This window comes from Grammomys surdaster, unplaced genomic scaffold (genome assembly GCF_004785775.1).
Source record: "Grammomys surdaster isolate TR1022 unplaced genomic scaffold, NIH_TR_1.0 137, whole genome shotgun sequence".
Taxonomy (NCBI): Eukaryota; Metazoa; Chordata; class Mammalia; order Rodentia; family Muridae; genus Grammomys; species Grammomys surdaster.
Window position 1 is genome coordinate 9943378 of NW_021604595.1, and position 22661 is coordinate 9966038.

Here is a 22661-nt window from a genome sequence, read left to right on the forward strand (position 1 = left end):
GAAAATGCTATGTAGGTTATTTATTCAGAGATAAGGTAGAAATTATTCTCATGTTTATCTGATGCCACTGTCCATGCTTCCAAGTGCTAGGATATAAAGCACCCCCTTTAAATGAGAGAAATAATTACACAGAGTAGGATGGACGATTTGGATTCAAGTATCCTATACAGTGTATGTGAAGTCTGCTGAATCATTTATGATGTATTTGGAAGAGTCACAGCCATAGCCTGATGTCCCATGAGCAACTCATGAATTTCCCAGTGTTCAGTCTACCAGCTGAAGTACAGATTACAAGAATATCTACACGTTTATCTACTCTTAGCTTCATGTCGACCAAGAACCACTAGTTCCTCAAATCCAGTGACTTAGTATCTTATATCTTGGCACATTAGCAGAAAGTTGAAGATCAGAAATCCAGATGTCGTAAGCTTAGTTATCCTGTGTTTACATAGAAGCCAGCATCTCATGGTGTCTCAGAGCAGAAGCCCAATTTTCAATCCTTGTTCCCCACTTCTCACACATGTAGTCCAGGACAGAGGGAGGCTTTCCTCACTGCTCTCACCCTAAGCCATAGACAGCTTGAAGAAACATCTTCTGGAATGTTCCTTGTCTTCCAGGGCAGTGAAATAAAGACAACTCTGGTGGATTTCCAGGCAACCATGAGTTCTCTGCTTGAGATAGATGGAGGTGACTTGATTCACCCATAGATCTTTGTGTATAACTAACCAGAGAGTGACTATAAGGTACATTCCTACCTCAGGCTTGAAGTATGAGGAAGCTGAACTAATTGCTAAGTAGAATTCATGACATGGTGGCTACTCAGCTGGGATAGTCACTTTCCAACACCTGGAACAGTTCACATGTGGACTGCTTTACATTTTGCATTGTCTAGTCTTCTAACTAGGTTACAGGTAGCAAGTGAACAACAAAACTACATTATGAAAAGTTTCCAAGGAGCCAGAGCATGGATCTAGCGGTTTCTAAAATTTGGGATCATATGTACCATTAGGATCTTTAGTAGCTAATTTCCAAAACATTTTAAAATGTCTTTTTTCAGATCACATCAAATGTATGACTTTTGAAATTGTTGTTATTGAATATAAATTTTAAGGACTTGCATGACCTCTATTTATGCTCAGAGCCCACCAGTACCTGTACCAACATATCTGCTTGAAAAGCTGTGAGTGTAAAATGTTTTCTTAGTGGAGACAGTGGCATGATAAAATAATCAACTGTGTCTCTGTGTGTGCATGTGCACAGGCATTTCAGAGAATAAGTTCAACAACAATCATTTTGACCCCGTTTAGTGTGTGTTTGTATCTGGGATATCTAATTTTAGTTTTCAACTTGACATACATGGGAAGAAGGAACCTTAGTTGAATTGCCTTGAGAAATTGTGTTTATCAGCTTGGCCTGTGAGCATGTCTGTGGACATTTTCTTCATTACCAATTGATGTAAGAGGACCCATGTCATCGTGGATGGTGCTATCTCTGGGTAGATGAGTCTGGACTGTGTACCTAAGGCAGCTGAGCAAGCCATGGTAAGCAAGCCAATAAGCAGCACTTTCCCATGGTTTTTGTTGTAAGTACCTATTTTGAGTGCCTGCCTTGGCATCCCTTTATGTTGGGCTATAACCTATAAGCATAAATAAATTCTTCCCTTTCGGTCAATGTTCTATCATAGCAACAGAGGAGAAAACTGTGGGAGTATTACATTCATTAATACGTATTTGATTTAATAGGACATACAGCTAGCAAGTGATAATACGTGGTGGCTATGTTTATATCTTAAACACAGTGCTAAGGCATTCCAATGTATGTAGTAAACACAGGATGTAATACAAATTCAGTTAGGCAAGAAATAGCCTGGGAAGTAACTAAAGGTAGATTTAGAATAAGCCAGTGATTCTTTTAGTTCTGTACGCAGAAGGATGTCACATGACCAGAGTACAAATCATAGGAACAAGAAAATACATCTTACATTTTCCTCGTGGTATGTAATATTTTATGTTAAATATGAGATTTTGAGATTAGAAAATATAGATAATGTTGAGAATAGCCCTTTGGGTGTTCCAAATGGACTTTTCAGTTGGATATCAGTAATAATTTTTCATTTTAAAGATTCTATCTCTGTCTTGATTGTTGCTGGCGAATTCGAGACTTGTAGATATTGTTTCTACACTTTCTGTGTGGACTTTTCTGAACTTATTTCTGTGGACTACTATGTTCCATCGATTTTATCTGTTTATCTCTTCAAATGACTTCAGTGCCATTTTCCCTTTTTGTCCTCCAAGGACCTCAGGTTCACATGTGCTGGAATATTCAAGCAATTTTTCATGTTATTATCTTGTTCTTGTTCTCTACGTTTATGTTCCTTTCTTTTTTGTTTGTCTTTGCGCTTTAGTTGGGATGAGTTCGCTGTCAGTCTGATCACCACATTCATTATGCATTTTCTCTTGTGTCCATTTATACTCTTAATCCCATGTCGTAATTTTGCCATGACAAATATATTCTTTCTGCTCTAAAACTCTTTTACGTCCTCTCCTGATACATTACGTGCTTTCCTCTGATTGTGATGTTAATCATAGAAAATCATTGTTATTTCCAGATTCTGATCGTGCAGATCATGCCTCAGTCTGTATTCATGGACTAGTTTTCATTGGCCCATGCTTCACATCTTCTTCCTGCTACAGACATCTCATAGTTGCCTGCCTTGTGGTAGACATTGTGTGTAAATAAACTGTAAAGAACAAAATAGAAAATATCGATTCCCTCATCAAGATCTGACCTCTATGCTCACGTCAGGAACTGAGCTTAACTGAAGCTGAATTCCAACTTTAGGTAGTTGGAACGCCCCACTGAATTCCATAGATTTAAGTTATAAAAGGCCCTGACTTCCATTTGGGCTTGATATCCAATTGCCATTCAACCTTGTGATTATGCTCTTCTCCCCAGTACTGCCACAGGATTTCTGAAACACCAAGAATCTCTCCCTTTATACCTAGACCCAATTGCCCATATGCTACTGAGTATGTTTGAAGATCCTAGGGCTAGGAATTGTTCCACAGTAATGACTTGGTCTGTGTCTGGGGTTCATGTGTTAAATTATTCCTTTCTCCTTTTTCCTGCAATGCATGACATCCAGCGAGAGATCTGTCTGCACTTTCATCTGATCCACGGATTTAGTTGACTTTAAATTTGTCTCTTCAGCTCTCAGAAAGTTGTGTATTGATATAATTTTATAATGTGTCTTTTTTTTCTTATTTCTGTTTTCTCTCCTCCTCTCCCTTTGTTACTGGTGATGAAGCCAGAGAGAATACACTAGGCCAGAGCTCGTCTGAGCTCTATCCACAGCCCTTTCCTTATAATAATGTAAGTATTGGGTTTTGTAACTATATCTGTTATATCAAAGGACAGGATTTGGAGGCAGGGTGCTTTTTAAACTGTTTTATTACTATTTCTCTTATCATGAAAACTATCATACGATGGTGGAGAGATGGCTCAGTTGGTAAGAGTCATAGCTACTCTTCCAGAGGACCTGGATTCAGCACCCAGCACCCACATGGCAGCTCAATGCAACTCCAGTTCCAAGAGAACTTACACCCTCTACTTGCCTTTGTGGCATTTGTTGTGCATGTGGTACACAGACATATATGCAGGCAAAACACCCATAAGCATAAAGAAGTAATATTAATACTAAAGAATAAATGTAACCCAAACTATCATACCTATAAACATTTCAGAAAGTGCAGAAGCAGGAAGCATCCTATGACATAGCTTTTCATCACTTCTCATTTTCTTTTTTTGCTGTGATAAAACCATGATCAAAGAAAGCATCTTTGAGAAGAACAGTTTGACTTCCTCCAGGTAACACATCCATCACTGAGGGAAGTCAGGGCAGGGATTCAAGCAGAAGCAGAGGCAGGATATATGGGGGAAAGTCTCTTCCTAGCTTGCTTTCATTGGCTTGCTCAGCTACCTTTTTTATGCATTGAAGCCCAGCCTGCTTCGAACTAGTGTAACCCACAGTAGAGTGGGTCCACTTGCATCAATCAGTTAAGAAATTACCCCCTCCCAGACATGGTCATGGGCCAACCTCTGGGCAGTTGTTCAGTTGAAGTGCTCTCTTCACAAGTGACCCTAGGTTTGTGTCAAGTTGACAGGTAAAGCTACCTATGGCAGGCATATCGCAGTATCATTCACTTCAGGCTAACCATTTCTATGTACCTGGTTTCCAATAGACATAACATTTCTCATTGCTATTCCTCCACTCAATATTTACCTGCAAACCATCATTTGCTTCTTAGGTGCCACATCCTTCCTTTCCTTCCATGTGTATTGTCCTTCTATGTGGAAGACCAAGGACTTCATCACTGCAACATGTAGTGGAGTTTGTCTCTATAAAATCTCTTCATTTCATGGAATTATTCTTGGGGGTCAGATAATGAAGCTCCTCTCAGGACATCATGACCTCCATCTAACCAGCACTCTGAGCATGAGATGGTTCTGGCATCAGCGAAAATGAGCACCTCTTCATTTTCATGCAGATATCTAAAATACAAAGCCAATGAAAGATGCCCAGAAAGGTGTCATTTTATAGGCTAGCTATGGAAGTAGTCATGCTCCTGGCAAAGGCCCCCAGAGACAGGGAAACAAGAAAACTTAGTAATCTTTCTTGCCAAAGCATAAACAGCCAGTCTCAAGGTACACATTACAAGGTTGAGCAGCTCTTGTACAACAAGCAGTAATGAAAAGAAACTCAAGGCATGCAGTCTGAAAAGGCAACCATTGTCAGAGAGAGTAGATTGCTTTCTTTCATAATCTAGACCTTTGGGGCTGGAGAGATGATTCAATGGTTAAGAGCACTTCTAGAGGACCTAGGTTCAATCTCTAGTACCCATATGGTGACCCACAGCCATCTGTAACTCCAGCTCCAGAGAATCTGATGCCTTTGGGCACTGGGCATGTGTTTGGTACACATACATGCAAGCAAAACACTCATACACCTTAAGCAAAAATTAATTAATTAATTATGAAAGAATGTGTAGCTCTCATCTTGCGTTTTACTCAGAATTAATGGAAAGGTTTTGCCCTGTTCATCTACTTTTTAATTTCAGGAACTGTCAGAGCAGCTGCACATGGCCACTCTGTTACAGAATAGATTTACACTAAGTTCTTATCTGTACTGCAGCAGGTGATACAGAACTGCATGATGTTCACACGCCTTGCCTGGTAACTCTAATGGTTACATCATTCAATAAAAGAATGGTAGTGTTTGGCAAGGTTACTGACACATTCCGATCTCAAATATCTTCTTTTCATTACATTTCTTCCAGGAAGTGGTTGGGCTAATTCATAAATACAAATGTAAGACTAATGCATAATTCATATATTCCTGAGCATTGTTAACTTGGTATAAATATGCCACCTCTACGAAGAATGTAATACATCACTGTGGTTTGGGGTTTTATTTTAATTTTAGATTTTTGATTGGTGCCCTTTGAGGTTGGACCCAGGGCCCAGGTAAGTACTTATTCACTTAACTACATGCACAGTCCTTTCCATGGTTTTCCAGAAAACTTAAGTGTGTGTAAACTTATGTGTAAAAGGCTAAGTAACTTACATAAACTCACCAAAAAAGTCATCATGGGTATGTCACTCTTGTCAGATTCTTTATTCCAGCTCCTTCAAATGCACTTTTGAAAAACACTGGTTAGTACAAGTTGAGTCCTAGCTTTTGCTGCTAAATCCAACGATAGTACAAAAGTGCTGTCTGACAGTGTGGGCCCAGCTTTATGTTAAATCATGGGTCTAACCAGGGTTCTGCCTCCGTCTCTCTTCCTCCACTTAGCTCTTGTTCTCTTGCTAGAAATGCTACTCATGGACAGCTAGCCAAATGAAAAGTACAGCTTGATTAAGGATCTCTTCTGTCAGTAATTTGTGCCTAATGTCTTTAGCTTTCCCATGGGCTGTTGTAGAAAATGGTAAATCTGGTTTAAATGAAACCTGATCCTGTTAATGGCTTAATAGCAGCTGCCACAGGGTTATGGTGTTTTCAACAGATGTCTGTGTTACATTTTGTTCCTAAACTTAAGTCTTGAGTTATCTGTATGAATCATATAAATATAACTGTATGCCTGGATAAATGTTTTGTAAGATAGTCTATGACAAGACACTTTTCTGTCCACTTAAATTTATTCATGTAGAATTTTGCAAAGAAAAATGGATATATAATATTTTTTAATAAAAAATTATTCATGTCTTATAGTTTTCTAATTGTTTTAAGCTGAGAAATGGGCTTCATCTCTACACCTAAGACAATGATTTGGTCAATGTGACCAATTGATTCATCATTGCCCACTGCTATTTGTTTAGCTCTGATAGTGATGTGAATTGTAGTGTCACTTCAGATAAACAGTAATCACACCCCTACACGGTCTCTGTCTTTTTCTTTCTGATAATCATAATTGTAATTATCATCATGAATAGGGTTAGTTTTTCTGGAGTGGGATGTTTTATTCAACTTGTTTTGTAGACAGTATTTCTTCTCTGTAAAGTTCTTGAGCCAGGTATATGAATGATCCAGCAGATACAAACCAGGGATGTGACATCCTAGTTGTGATGGGAGATAGAAATAGTTATGTGATTTGTCTGTTTCTGTGCTATGAATACTTTCAGGCATGATATTAAAAAAAAAAATAGTTTAGTGAGTTCTTGGTTCTGTAGGCCGGGAAATTCCGTAGGCTGGTTATATCTGGTGTGTGGCTTCTTACTGTGTCACGTCATGATGGAGGGTGCTATGGAAAGGAGCTAGCAACTAGTTTAAGCCTGAGACCCATCATTCCTTTTTACAAAGCCCCTGATGTCATTCTGAAGGCCCCAATCTCAGGACCTCACCTAATATTATCTCCTCAAAACTCTATCTCTAAACACCATCAACACATGAATTAATAGATGAGGTTCACAGCACAGGAACTGTAATGGACACATTCAAACCATAACAGCAGCAGGAACAAAAAATACCGAGTAGCATGTTAATTGCAATGCTGCAAACTTGATGCCTGTAGCTTATAAACACGGAGTCTCTGACAGCGTCACTTTTTCAGAGTTGTATGACTACTAAATTACCTGAAGGTAGAAGGCGTATTTGTAAATTCATCCAAGAGTAAGTATTTGAAGGCAACAGGAAGAATATAAAACATGTTTGTACTTACTTTTAAACTGTCTGTGGGTATCTCTGAGTAACTAATAACAGCCTCCTGATGTTCTCCTGTCTTCATATTTTTACCAGGTACTTCCTCAAAGGGAAGCTGTAAAGCCCGGCTTGTCCTTCTTGTTTGAGCTCTTCCTTCTCCACAGAACATTTGCTTACAATGACCTGATCATGGGCTGGGCAGTCTTTCCTGTGTGTGATAACAACTTCCATATAGTAGAGGGAAAATTCAAGTGTCCTCTTCTCCGAGGACCTTATGACCAAAAACTGGACAGCTTCAGAAAAATAGAAAATTTGATTTGTCAAGACTTGGACCAGTGGCTGTGTAATCTATATTTTAAGGTTTGTAATATGATGATTTTATTTATTAAGTTCTTGAGGCTGGACTTGGCCCTGTAGCACAGGTTGTCCTCAAACTCTTGATCCTCCTGTCTCAGACATTGGACTGCTACCTAGCTAGGATTACAGGTTTGAAACATGAGTTTGTAACTGGAGTATAAAGTATTTTCCAAAGCATCTTCTTTCTAGCTATTAACCTTTTTTTCTCACAATTATAAAATTTACTAAACTTTCTTTTAAAAAGTAAAGGTAATTACATCAGATAACTGATTTTTGAAAACACACATGGATTCATATTTAGATTAATATTACATTGTAAGTTCATGGGAAAAATCAAAGTGAATTAAATATACTCTAGTATATTGAATGATTAAGAATTGCTACCCAAATCCCCCAGTTCTCTGTGGTTTGCAATCTGTAAGGTCATTCCATCATCCCAAGAATGAATGCTTTATTTCCTTTCCAAAATTATTGACCAAGCTTCCCTCGTGTGTTGAGAATTGCCTGTGATGATATACAGAAGAGACGAGGTCTGCCTTCTGCCTTCTGAATGCTCAGCTCTGACAAGACAGACATCACAAGAGGGTCATTCCACAGAAGGAGAGTGGCCATGAGAGCTGTCTCCCTCAGTCACTCCATTCTGAGCGTGCTTTTGTCAAACTTAACTATGTAAAGCAAATAAACTTGGACATACATATTTGTTTATGTTTATCTTTCTGTGTACTGCTGAACCCAGCCTTATAGCAAACATGACAGGACATAAATTCACTGTAGGCAGGCGTAATGATGTCCAGAAAAGAAAATAGCTGCATATAAGAATAAAGTGTCCCACTTGTTAGTAGTCTATTTTGATCTTTGTTTCTAAACATGTTATTCTCAATTATAGTATTTCCCAGATCATTAAGTTTTATTCTTTGCCTACACATTTGATTATGTGATCTATCTATCTATCTATCTATCTATCTATCTATCTTTCTTTCTATCATCTATCTATCATCTTCTGTCTATCTATCTATATCTATCTATCTATCTATCTATCCATCCATTTATTTATTATTTACCTATCATCTATCTACTAGCCTACATACCTACCTAATTGATGGAACTGACAAAGATTATTTCCAGGAAATGTATAATTTTGGCCTTAAGCTTTAGAGTTTTCTATCAGTCTTGTAGGATTGTTTTTCTGATACCTTTTATTTGGGGTAAAATTACCTAGTATTTTCTTTTTAGTGTTTCCATTATAGTGTTATGCTGAAATACCTTGTTGGTGTTATCTAGAGAGCCATTAAGGAAATAGTTCTTACCTGGAACTGTGCTTTTCTAGTCATTGTGGAAACAGTGCTACCCAGAGCTAACTCTCACTGCCCTTTAGACTCACGAAGAGAGACATGCTCTCAGGTGCTGCTCACAGGCTCTGTGCTCTGAGAATCTGTACCAATTATTTTGTGGTGCTGCTTCAAGTATTCGAGCTATTTACAGCTCTTAAGAATCAGAAATGATGATATAAACAAGCTTGAATGAAAGAATGATACAGGAGAGTAAATACCTTTAAAACCCCCATAACAAAACAGTTTTAAAACTGTAAGCTAAATGTTATTCCATGGATCAAAATAAACTTAAAATTAAAATATAGTTACAAAAGGAAGTTCATTTTATTATCGTTAACATGAAAGGCATCTGTAAGTGTGTGTATATGTATGTATGCATGTGTGTCTGTGTGTCGCTGTGTATATGTCCCAAGGCACGTGTCTGCACATTTGAGTTTGGTTATTTCCTATGCTATTCTCTTATTTTACATGGTGTCTCAGTAAAATCCAGAGCTTGCTAGTTTTAGCTAGACAGGCTGGTCAGTGAGCCCTTGGGAGCCTCAGGTCTCTGTCTTCTATTCCATATGACCCATTGCTAGGATTACAGGCATGGCTGCTCTACTTGGCTTTCTATGTGGGCTCTGCAGATTTGAACCAAGGTCCTCATACACCACAACAAGCATGTCACTCATGGAGCAAGCATGTCACTCACTGATCCATCTCCTCACCCATGACACCTGCGATCTTTAACTCCTTTTCTATATTTTGTTCTTCTTTTTTCTCTCTTTTGCATCTCTGTCCATACTTAAGGTGGAACTCAAGGTCTCACATCTGCTAGGCAGCCCGACTACTACTGAGCTGTATCCTCAGCCTTTAATACTCACACTAACTTTACATGTAGCTCAGCACGCTGTAAATAATGGCTCGGGAAGTTGGTACTAAATTCATAAAAGACAATTTAAGTAGTTCTGGTATTAATTATGAAGTTTATGTACATAGAGGTTAAATCAAGACTTAAAAATACAAGATTAAAAAGTTGATTATTAAACAGGATTAAAATAATTTGGCTGGATTATAATCTTCTTAGACTTAAAGACCAATTTTTTTTTTTTTACTTTTTTAGTTAAGTAAAACATAATGGGAATAAAAACTCATGCTTTGATTTGCCTATATTGCATGTCTGGCCCCTATGTATCACACACAGATATAATTAATCTCCAGTTCTGTTATTTATTAGACAATGATAGGAACTGTTGCCGTCTGCAATGATGGAGAGGAAAAACAAGTGAGGATAAAGACACTTCTCTGTCATAAAGATGAAAACAAGAAATTCTTACACAAAACTCTGTTTTTATGTAAATTTCTATAATATATGAATTTTCTCAATCTGAGTTTTCTCAAGAGCAAAATGTTATGATCAGGGTTGGGGAGATGGTTCAGGTGGTGCTTGTCCCAAAAACATGAGGACCTGAGTTTGGAGTCCATGCATAAATCCAAACTATGTCAATAAAAAAACTACCCCCCACCCTTCCAAAACTCACTGCACAGGGTAGCATATGTTTTTAACCCCAGCACAGGGGAGGTGGGGTCAAAGACAGGAGATTCCTTCAGCTCACTGGCCTGTGATTCCCCAGGTTCATAGAGACCCTGATTAAAAACTTAAGTAGATAGTGATTGAGGAGAATGCACAATGTCAACCTCTGACTTCCATAGGCAGGAACACACACACACACACACACACACCAATCAACCATATGGAACTTTCTGATCAAGTAGTGGATGGAAATACAAAAGAAATAATTAAAATAAGAAAATATCAAATGGAAGAAAAGGGCAAAACAGACGGTGGAACAGAAAAAACATTTTGCAGTTTAAGCTTAGAGAAGATTAAAGAATCCAAGGAAGCTCTTTCTTCCTTTTTCTTGCAGGGTTAGTGGTTGGGAGGGGAACACTATGAAGTGGACCCACAGAGTCAGAGCTCATTGCGTCCCACTGACCTCTATTGTCCCATGCCATTAGAGGCAGTGACAGGAGCTCTGGGGAGGAGGCTGGAATGCAGCACTAATTCAGTCCCAGAGTTTGTGGGCAAGGAGTGAAGAAGGAAGATTCTGTAAGCAGGGAAGACTGACAGTCTTCCTGAGGAAGTTCTCCTTTCAGATCCCCATCTTTCTCAGTGTTTCATTGGTCCCCTCAAGCACTTAGCTACTTTAAACGTGTGAAAAAGTATGCAGTGAACAGCCACCTGTTCTATAATCTTGTCGTTTATTTTTGGTTTTTATTCCTTGGAGAGTAAAACCCTACAAATGAATATTTGCTAGTTTCATACAAGTATGAAGTTCAGCAATACAGTGTTTTCTTATAAGACATTAAACATAATAAGTCAAACATGCAAAATGCATGACAATATTTTAGGTGATTATGGAGATCATTATTATAACTTAACCAGACAAAATCCTTCAGAGTTTGGAAACCTGTTGTCCTTTTAGATATCTCAAAATCCCCCCACTGTTCTAGAGAAAATTTAACTACATAGGTAATATTTGTAACAGTTTCCATTAACTGAATTATCTCTTAATAGGTAATTAAAACTCCTTTGCATTTGGATGATCAAAAAAGCCATGTGAGCCACAGGCAGCTTTCTCCCGAACGTCCTGTGTGTTTAATGGTGGAAGCAGAGAACACAGAATTCAATCTGGATAATACAGCAGGGCCTTCAAAGAAAGAACCACCAGGAAACATTCATGCTGTAATGGGTGGCGCCATCCACTCTTCTCAAGGTTGGTTGACCATCTACTCTTCTCAGGGTTGGTTTACCCAGTTTTTTCGGCATTCCAATACAGCGTTGAGTACTGTGTCATATTGAATGAAGTTAATTAAGAAGTACTTATTTTCTAAGAATGCATTTTCCAAACTGTGGCATGGAGATAGAATATAACTATTAACAAGAATGTTAGTTTTCACATCACGTTGCCTACCATGGAAATAAGTATAAAATTACTCTCTTGTAATGCACTTTTTCTCCATGACTGACTCCACTGTTTGTAGACTAATGTTTTCACTTCTTTTGGGAGGTGTAGTGTTATTTGACTTCTTTTTTTGGGTCTTCTGTTTAAATTTTCTTGTATGTTTTTGAGAGTAGTAGCTTAAAAGTATGAGTATATAAATTATTCTCAGCACAAAGTTCTCAGGTAGTAGAGTTTACGCTATAGGGCTTTGTTTTTGAAGATCAGTTTTATCAAACACTAGGTAAATCAAGTTTTTCAAAAACTCAATTTTTCAGAAAAGCCACATCTGAAATTATCTTTTGTAGTAAAAGTTTATTACCTTTATCAAAGGTTTTAGTCATGGGTTTCTGAGAATTGATAGATACTCAAACAGTAAATAATATTAGCCTGCCTAACAGGATGGGATGGATTGTCAGCTATTGCTGGACTGGTAGTCACAGTCTCATGACAAGGAGTGGCACTTATACTAATTACCAATGGCAAACACTGTAGTAAGCATTTTCTTTGAAATTACCAAACGATCAAATTATATGGTACAGAAAATAACATCCTCCATCCTCTACTTTGGCAATTCTATTTTGCTGTATTTCCTTTACATCATTTCTTTTTATTTCACCCTCCTCTTTTTTCACCTCCTCCTTATTCCTCTGTGTGTGTGTGTGTGTGTGTGTGTGTGTGTGTATGTGAGTGTATAAATGGGTATGTATGCAGGTATATATGTCTTTGTTTATGCATGTATGTATATGTCTGTATGCATACATGTGCAAGGGAGGGGTATGCATGTGTGTATGTCATGAAGGCCAGAGACCAACTCTAGGTATCCTCACTGATGTCTCTCCACCTTATATTTTGAGTCATGTTCTCTCCTTGATTCCATTGGCTGGTTTTCAGTGAGCTCCAGAGATACTTCTTACTCACTCAGCCTCCTTCAGCACTGAGATGAGAGATACCTGCCACCACATCTCTCTTTATTTTCCAATGCAGATCCTGGGGGATCAAATGAAGATCCTCATGATTCTATGACAACTACTTTCCCATTGCTAAAAAAGACAGGAAGTCTATAAGAGAGATAAGATATGAGGAGGAAAAACAGATTTCAGACCAAATTGCTAAGTGATTAGACTCAACTAAGGAGGGTGTGTAGAGACAAAACAAACGAGGTCTGAGGTCCTAGCTCTGGGAAACATTTGTGATTCTGGAACAGGATGCTGGCACTCCATCTTGGTCAGACTGACTACATGATTCTACTTTCTGGATCACTTCTGTCTTTTTGTTGTTGTTTTGATTTTTGTTGGCTTCTTTTCTTTTCTTTCTGTCCATTGATTTGCTGGCAACCACAAACTTCTGACTAAGTGCTAAACACTTGTTAAATCATGTTTGGAACGTTTTAGTTCCTTTGGAATGATACCATATTGGGCTAAGCAGAACCCCAGTTGCTAGGTTCAAGTTATGAATATTTGCTCTTCTAAAACATTGGTCTAGCATGAACCTTGGACTTTCTTATTCCTGTCTGACCTGTGTGGTCGCTTGTGACTCAGTCAAAGTCATCAGCTAAGGACTACTGAGGTACCACACTCTCTGGAATCATGTATACCTGAAAATGTTGTGTTAAGATTTTACACACAGAATACATAAATGTCAAATTATATGATACTGGCCTTAAATAAATCTTGCTGAAGATAAATTAGGACCCAGATATATGTTGAAGCCAGGTAAAGCATTTCATAGTTACAAACTAATTTAAACTAAGAATATTACTGTTCACACCCTTTTGGACTTGCACTTCTTTTACTTGTAGCAGGAGAGAGCAGGTGACTGCATCCTGCTCTGCTTTGGGGAGACAAGGAGACTTGGTCATCCTCAAAATGCACTTGTAAGCTGAGTGCAGGAACTTTGTGTTGGGATGTAAAAGATTTAAGTCTCTAATTTTTTTTTACTTTAAATGCAAATACCTGGGGTGTTTAACCATACATTTGTAGTGTAAATAAGAGAAAGTAGAAGATGGGGTCTATAAATAAGAGAAAGGCCTTGATAGTTGAAAAGGAACAGTTGATACCAGAAAGTGGCTGTAAACCGGAGGCCAGCGATGCCAAATGTCTTTGTGGGGATGCTCCATGGAAATGGTGATGTAGTCTGGTCAGTTTTCTCATCAAGATAATTGCTTTTATATTGGGTCGATGTTGACTCTCATTGACTAGACATTTCAGCTTGAACATCTGAGTTATCTCTGCTCTAAGGGGAAAAAGAGTAACATTAACATTGCATATATGCGTAGCCTGGGTACTGCAGGTTTATTATGTCCTTAAGAGTTTATATTTTGGAAACTTGGTTTCCAAGTAAAGCAGCACTGAATGATGAGTTTTGTTTTGTCTTCTGTTTGTTTGCTTGCTTTGCTTTGAAAGGGGTGATTGGATCTTGGTGGTTCTGCCCTTAAGAATGCATTAATAGAGATCGGTTACTGAGAAAGTACATTTGTCAAGATAAAACAACTCTAATCCCCCAGGATTTAATCTTAAGACTACTAGAGTCTCTGCAGAGTCCGAATCAACCTGAAGACCCTCACTAGACATAGCCTTTTGAACCACCCACCCCCAGAGCTGGAAGAAACAAAGCCTTCCCTTCACAGATGGCCTAGCCCTGGCAATTCTAATGGAGCCACAGGAAATGCACTAAGACACTGGAAATCTGAGATGTAGGAAAGACAGACAGTGTCAAAGCCTCTTCTGATGATCCAAGATCATCATCCTAAGAAAAATAAAGCAAGAAGCAAAAGGGAATAATTGTGACTTCATGGGACGCAAAAGAAGAGAAAGCATGCCATTGATTTTGCTTAAATATCAAGTTCAAAGGTCAACTCTGAAGTCACTGAACACTGTAAAATATGTGCGCTTGCAAAGGGTACTTCTTTTAAAAAATGTTTTAGTATAGCACAGTCTTATTTTAGAAATCTTGACTTTTACCAGAATGGGTTCTGACTTAACTGATATTTAATGCAACTGATATTTTTATCTAGTTTTAGGATACTGAGTGGAAGATGACAATTATTCTTGGACCATTTTCACCATATCCCTTTTGCTTTTTTAGCTTTTCTAGGGCAATGTGGCTACATGCTCTAGATGATCCACACCATGCTATAAACCTGGCTTTTAGAGTGATGTCTTTGCCCCACGGTCTCCATAAAGAGGACAGGTAGCACTCTGGAGAAGAGGAATGCCATCACATTCAGTATGCACATACAGTATGCACCAAGAGGGAGACTTTCTTGAGCTTTGCTTTAAAGTAACCTGATTATTATTTTGGTTTGCTGTAAGCCCAGAGACTAATGTAAGCCTCACGTTCGAAGGCAACAGAGGGACTATTTCCTCCTGTTGTGAGCAGATCGATACAGAAAACCAAACTTTCTTCCAGTACACGCCTTCTCTATTGCTTACTTTTATTTTTCTTGGATGCTCCTATGCTTATTATTCGTGGTTAATATCTCCCATGGGCCTCTTTTCTCATATATCAGAGCTGCGATACAGTGTGCAGTTTCTGCCACTAATGTGTTGCTAAGAAATTGAATAATGAGTAAACATACTCAAACATGTAGTAATTCATTTTCAAATTAAAAGTTTATTAAACTCCGGCTTGATGATTTTCTGGCTATTTACATGTAAAGGAAGGACACCGGAGGCGGGGACCATGTGGTATGTTCATGGCTGCAAAGTTTCTCTCTGAAAACTGTATTTATGATCTCCCACAAGCTCTTCTACATCAGTAGATTTCATATGTAATCTGTAAAATTTGCTATTGTCCCCAAATCACACACAAAATGGCTTTTATGTTCCATCATAAGTGTGTCTTCTTTTTTGTTTTGTTTTGTTTATTTGTTTTTAGTTTTTCGAGACAGGGTTTCTCTGTGTAGCCCTGGCTGTCCTGGGACTCACTCTGTAGATCAGGCTGGCCTCGAACTCTGGAACTCAGAAATCCGCCTGCCTCTGCCTCCCAAGTGCTGGGATTAAAGGCGTGCACCACCACCGCCCGACTATAAGTGTGTCTTCGTACACGCTCTCTCATAAGGGGAATTTGGACTTAGTTCATGGTTGATGATGATGATGAACACTGTTACTGTGAGCTATGCCTGGGAACAGAAAATATCTATAAAAGGCTGGAAGAAAATACCTATGGTATAACTTGTGATTTCTTCTTCCAAGTTTGTTTGTTTGTTTGTTTTTTGTTTGTTTGTTTTTCATTTTAGGGTAACCACTAGGGAACCGGTGATTGCATTTGATAATTTTGTTTTGTATATGGATATCTTGCAAGAATAATAGTTCTTGGAAAACTTTATGGATGCTTGAGGATACTGAATTTAAGAGAATTTTATTGTGTGCTCATGGCAAACAACCACACTGCTAAATGCTGCGGGGTTGTAAGCAAGAGTACCTCCAAAGGTTTACCTGAGCTCATCTGCTTCATTATGATACAAGCCTATGTATATATGCCCTGTAGGATGGGTGGGCTCTTTGAGTATCCTTTCCATCAAGGTCAGAAAACCATTTGGGGGTCAGGGGGAAGAAGCAAGAGCAACCAACTAAATAGCTATTTAGTTGTAAGTTGAGGGAACAATTTTGAGAAATGTATGTTGTCAAGCAGTTATATTTGGGCTATGTCTCAATTGTCTCCAGCCCTTGAGTAGGTTGTGCTAGAAAACTAGTTTTAGGGGTATAGATATTAGATGAGGCAAATCAATCTCTCTCTCTCTCTCTCTCTCTCTCTCTCTCTCTCTCTCCCTCTCTCTCTCCCTTGCTCTCTCACTCTTGCTCTCACACTTTCTCTTGCTCTCTCTCCCCTCCCTCCCTCCCTCCCTCCCTTCCTCCCTCCCTCCCTCCTTCCCTTCCTCCCCTTCCCTATCTTATAAATGATATCAACTAGAAGAGAAAACAAAGAACTATTGATTATAATAATAGAGTCTTTGATCTCTAAAGAACAGAATTAGGATTTTTACAGCTTACAATGGTAGAGAAACCATATACATTCAGTAGAAATTATCTGTCCAGCACTGGATTAGAACATTTTCCCAGGCTCATGATAGACAGCATAGTTCTCTTTCATGACAATGGGTACCAGAGCAGTAGTTGGTCAGTCATGTGGTCATGAGGAGACACACCAGCACTCTAGGTCTTTAAAATTCACTTGCTAGAGGATATTTTTAACTTTGGCTGTATTTCTCAGTACATAACCCCATTGTCAGTTCCGAAACCTGTGTATTCCACTGTGCACCACACATTGTACATGATGGGCAACTGATAGGTTGTAGGCTTTCAGTATCCAGGCAGACCACTCAACCTGGCTGGGATAGGAGGGTTGTCACAGTCAAAAGCAGCCCTAACAATATTAAATCATGTAAAAACTTAATTTATACCAAGTAGACATTTGCCTTCAAGTACAGTTTAACAAACTTAATGCAACAGTTAATTGTGTCCACATATTAATCTCTTGTGGAGCTGTTAATACACATTGACACCTGGGCTGTTCTCAGGTCCAGTCACTACCAGTCTCTAGGGTCAGGTCCTTGACATTGTTAGTGTTAAAAAAACTGCCCATGGGTTCCAAGTCGAGAAAGAAGGAAGGTTTCTGGGCATGGAAGCACATACTTATAATCCTGGATACTGTAAAAGAAAGAGACAAGAGGATCAGAAACTCAAGCCAGCTTTGGTTACATAGTAAAGTTGAGGCCAGCCTGAGTTACATGAAACCCGTCTCAAAAAGAAAACCAAAACCAAACTGTACTGGCTGGTTTTGTGTGTTAACACAAGCTAGAGTCATCAGAAAGGAGGAAGCCTTAGTTGAGGCCATGACATGCAGCTGTAAAGCATTTTCTCTATTAGTGATAAATAGGGGAGGGCCCAGCCCATGCTGGGTGATGCTATCTCTAGGCTTATGGTCCTGGGTTCTTTAAGAAAGCAGGCTGAGCAGGCCATGCAAAGGAAGATGTTAAGCAGTGTCCTCCACGGCCTCTGCATCAGCTCCTGTGTCAGGTTCCTGCCTTGCTTGAGTGAGTTCCTGCCTTTACTTCCTTTGGGGATGAACAGCAATGTGGAAGTGTAAGCTGAATGAACCCTTTCCTCCATAATTTGCTTTTTGGTCATGGTGTTTCATCACAGTAGTAGAAAACCCTAACCACAAACTAGCCAGATGCCTGAAGTGACACTATTGGTGCTTTCTGAGTTTCTTTAGTTCCCTGAAACAAGTATGATTATTTTTGACCTCTGGATATTCTTTGATTTTTATTGTATCATGAAAAATCTTCACCAACTAGCATAAAATTTCCTTTTTAAAGAACCCCTACTCAATGCCAATTGGACCTAGTGTTCATTCTCTTCATTGTGAATATGAATTCATTTGCATGACTGGATGACCAGCCTCATGAATATTGACTATGTCTTTGGAGTCTAATCTGTGCCTGGTACAAAGCATTTGCCCAATTAAAGATGTGCTAAATTAATAAATGAATTAATCCATTCTGAAGTACATAATAATTTTATTACAATTACACTACAGTGGTCGGCAAGGCAATATGGAGTCAGAGTCAAAAATGGTGTTGAAAATCTCAGTTTGCTACTGATTACAGTAGAATCATTGTTAAATAGCAATACTATTTAACTCCGTGAGAAAACCTCCTTTCTTTTGGAATGGCCATACTGTCTATTCTGCATGTATACCAGCTCTGTGGGAGCACCAAGTTTTCACAAGTTTTCGAGAATTCATTCTAACTTATGTAACATATCATCTTGTAATTTCTAATTCTTTTATTTCTTGAATGCTAACACCCTTAATCATCTCCCTATGTACTTGTTTGGGATACATCTTTCCAGTCTTTGTTTGTTTGTTTGGAAACAGAATATTATAAAGCTGCCTAGGCTGCTCTTGAACTCACTATGTAGTTGAAGATAACCTTCAACTTCGGATTCTCCTATTTCACCTTCTAAGTACAAGGAGTCTGGATTTAAATGGTGGCCCCAATTGAATTTAAAGCTCCCTGTTTGCTAGGCAAAGATTTAACCAGTTGTGTCCCATAACCATTTCCAAAAAATGAGCAATTCTACAAATTACTGACATAATCTGAAGAGTTTTGAATGACTACTTAAGAATCACCATTTGTTGAAACTCCAAAGCAAATGTTAGACTCTGTGCCATTTGGTCTCTAGGATTTTTTTTTTATCAGATAGATTCGAATCCTTCATCTGAGCACAAAACTAAGCTGCAGGGAACTACAGAATGTTTCAAAGTGATTAATCTGCATAAAGAGCTAATTACCTGCATTTTAAATGCCTTTACTGAAGATATGGAAATGCATAAAATATTGTAAGTCACAGAAAAGCAACATTATTTAATTGAGATCGTTGCAAAAAAAAAAGAATTTGTAAGTTCTTCCTCCTATTCCCCTTACATCCTCTAGCTTCCTGTTTCTTTCCCTTCATCTTGCTTTCCTTTAAGCCCTGAGGTTGTCATCTTTTAGCTTTATTTACAAGTAGAATAAGCCTCCTGGTACCTGTATCACTGAAATTCCTAAACAGGCTTAGCTGAGAGAATTCTTCTCACTGTTAATGGACGCCAGTAACTCTCTGACTATTAGTAGATTTTGTCAGATAGGAAAGCACCATAATTTGTTCTTATCTTGGGCTTATTTTCTGGGGTGCTACACCACCTCTAAGAATCAATTACAACATTTCATTCTGTTTGATCCATTTCTATCTCAAAGTCATGTCTGAAACCCGCTAGAACTGAAAAAGCTTTAAACAGCCATGCAGGTCTGTAGATTGGTTTTGACAGGACTGAGAGACAGAGTCCCGCCTGGGCCCACAGTGATGCTAGCTGACAGCCCCTCACTGCTCCTGGGCGGAGGGAACATGTGGAAGGAATTGCTCTTTTCCTTTTCACAGTTTGTCATTTCCTCTGCAGGGCAGCCTCTGACCCCTCTTGAGATCCTGACACCCATGCCGGAAGTGTTCCCACTGATGTAAAGGAAGTGGAGAAGCAGCTAATGCCAAGAAAGAAGGAATGAGGAGTGTCAAAATGATGTGGGTGACAGAGAGATGGGCTTAAAATGCTTCCAGCAGGTTAGGTTCTGCTGTACTCTTTCCTGTGGAGAGCAGTACCCACTGATCTGTTGCTGTTCAAGGAGTCAAAACATTGTAGGAAGCTACCTTAGAAACTGCCCCACCCCATCGTCTGCCTCCCTCTCCCTCTTTCTCTCCCTCCCTCCCCCTCCCTCCCTCTCTCTCCCTCCCTCCCCCCCTCCCTCCCTCCCTCCCTCCATGTCACTTATTTTAAAAGTAGAGATATAAATAAAAACAGATGTGTCACAAGCAAATTGTCAAAAATAAGGTTGAAGTAAAAAATGCCGAGCGATGTTTGTTAGCCTTCCTTCAGGACATGGGTGTGTGGTGTGTGTTTGCAGTTACAGTTTGTGGGTTAGGGCCCTGGCGCACCAGAGCTTGAGATTTCAGACCCATACCTATGCTCATTGTTTAGTGTGGCCTGATGAATCCTCCATGTGTATCAAACAGTCCAGTAAAGTAACACAATGGCCGAGGGCTAGGTGGTCAACCACACTGCTTTGACATTCTCTTCTTGTGCGTGGTCGTAGACCACTCCAAAACACATGAGATTGTCAGGATTTCAGGAGTGAGGAAGGGATTCAGTTTTAAAAGCACAGCTGTGCATCATTTAACAACAGGGTTATGTTCTTCGAGATAGATTGAGAAGCAATTCTGTCACTGTTAAAATGGCAGAGCATATTCACAGGAGCTACGGTGGTGGAACCTCCAACGCACCTGGGGAGAGGGGGAGAGCTAGGGTCACTTACTGTGCCTGCCACCTACTGAAGGCTTCTTATGTGGCACATTTTTGAATATTTGGAAACATTTTGCGGGATATATATTTTTCTAAGAACACTCTTTAAAGAAGGGACAATACTTCTAACTCTGCTCTCTGATTCTGTTTTATGGATATGTGTGTGGTATATATGTTCTTTAATCTTTTCAGCTGGACTGCTCACTGAGCAAGGATGGTAATGCAGTTAATATATGCATAATATACTATATATTATATGTAAACATATACTCAATCGCCCTTCCTAAATATATACTCTCCGGAAAATAATATAACTTGCCATTGGTCAGTTTCTCTCATTTAGTCCATGCTTCAGAGTTAGATAAATGTCTGAAATGGTAAACGCACAAGTGGGTATTGACGAGGAATTATATGGCTGTGGTTCTTGGCTAAATATGAACCACTGTGATTGACCTATCAGGGTAAGAAAATGAGAGCACTCTGAAATAGCCTTGGGAGCCGTGGTTTAGGCAGGGTTACCGTGACACTTTGATAGGACCCACTTGTCTCTGTCCTCACTATTTAATCTGAAGCTCCCAGAAGTATTGATAGCTGAACCAGATGAAAGTTGAAAGACGGAACTGTAGGGATAAAATATACTTTCTGCCTACTTTTACTAACACATGAGTCATGATGAAGGAAACCAGGACTGGCTGAGGAGGATTTGCCTTTGAGTCATGACAGAGTGGCTGGCAGTCTAACATGAATCCCAGCCGCTATAGTTTGGGTCACAGGCTTTTATTTCAGGCTCATGCTGCAAGCCCCAGAAGGTGGCATCTCCTTCAGCCAGTTCCATTTTTCCCCAAAAGATAAATGAGACTAGGAGGCTTCATATGAGCAAGGAGATCATTCATTTTTTATTTATTTACTTAAATCTGTCTTATGTCTCTGTGTGTGAATGTTGGCTTATGGAGGTCAGAGAACAACCTCAGGTATTGTCCTTGCCTTCTGCCTTATTTCAGAGAGGGACTCTTGCTTCCTGCTGTGAATGACAGGCTAGCTAGCCCTCCCCACTCCCCACCCCCAGCTTCGGGTTATTCACCTGTTGCCATCTCCCATTCATCATAGGATTTAAAAATTAACAATTTATCAGTTTCTCCTTTTATGGATCCTATTTTGGCTATCAAGTCAAACATGATTTGGCTAGCCCTAGATCTTGAGGCCTTACTATCTTTTAAGTGCAAGTATATTTTAAGGGTTTTATGTATGTGGAGTGATACTTAGCTCAGTTCTTTTACCACAGAATATCAGATTATCCCAATGCCATTAGTTCAAAATCACCTTTCTCCCATCAAATTGGTTGTGTACCTGTTTTAGATATTACCAGTTGGGCACATTTCTGCGCACTTCTCCTTTACTCACTGACGTCATGACCTGCCTCTCACTCTGCTAACTCCACAGTCTTGATTGCCACAGCTGAGTCATAGAGCTGGATACTGGGGACAGTGATTTCTCCCATTTTCTTTGTTGAGATGGTGTCAAGCATTATGTTTTCTTTTAGTTCGGTATGATGTGTTTAAATAAGGGAATTAACATTTTGTAATTTTGAGGCCAAAAATTCGGTACATGGTTTTTGAAGCTCATACCTAAGTACTTTATTTTCTGTGCCATAACTGTCAATGGTTCCTCTTTTTAATTTTGGTTTTAACAGGTGCGTTGCTAGCATACAGAAATGTGACTCCATTTGTGTTATTTTTCCATACAATTTTATGGATGTTCATTGAAAACTTTTTTTCCCATTATGCTTATATGTAACTATTACTGTACCTAAATGCAGGTACCCTCAAGAACCAGAAAAAGGTGTCTAGTCCCCTGGATCTAGGGTGAATCCAGGTGAATGGGTGGCTGGTTGTAAGTTGCGCAGTATAGGTGCTGGGAATTACACTCAGGCCCTCTGCAAGGGAATCAAGACTCCTTACC

The 22661-nt window shown here is 39.1% G+C and overlaps 1 protein-coding gene across 1 annotated transcript in view; it reads left to right on the forward strand.

Annotated features, from left to right (window-relative positions):
• The window catches only part of Ofcc1 (orofacial cleft 1 candidate 1), a 278373-nt gene that overhangs the window by 104935 nt on the left and 150777 nt on the right, over positions 1 to 22661 (forward strand). The window contains exons 9-10 of the mRNA XM_028763273.1: positions 7292 to 7555; positions 11441 to 11639. Coding sequence (XP_028619106.1) covers positions 7292 to 7555; positions 11441 to 11639 — 463 coding nt within the window. The remainder of the gene's footprint in view (positions 1 to 7291; positions 7556 to 11440; positions 11640 to 22661) is intronic.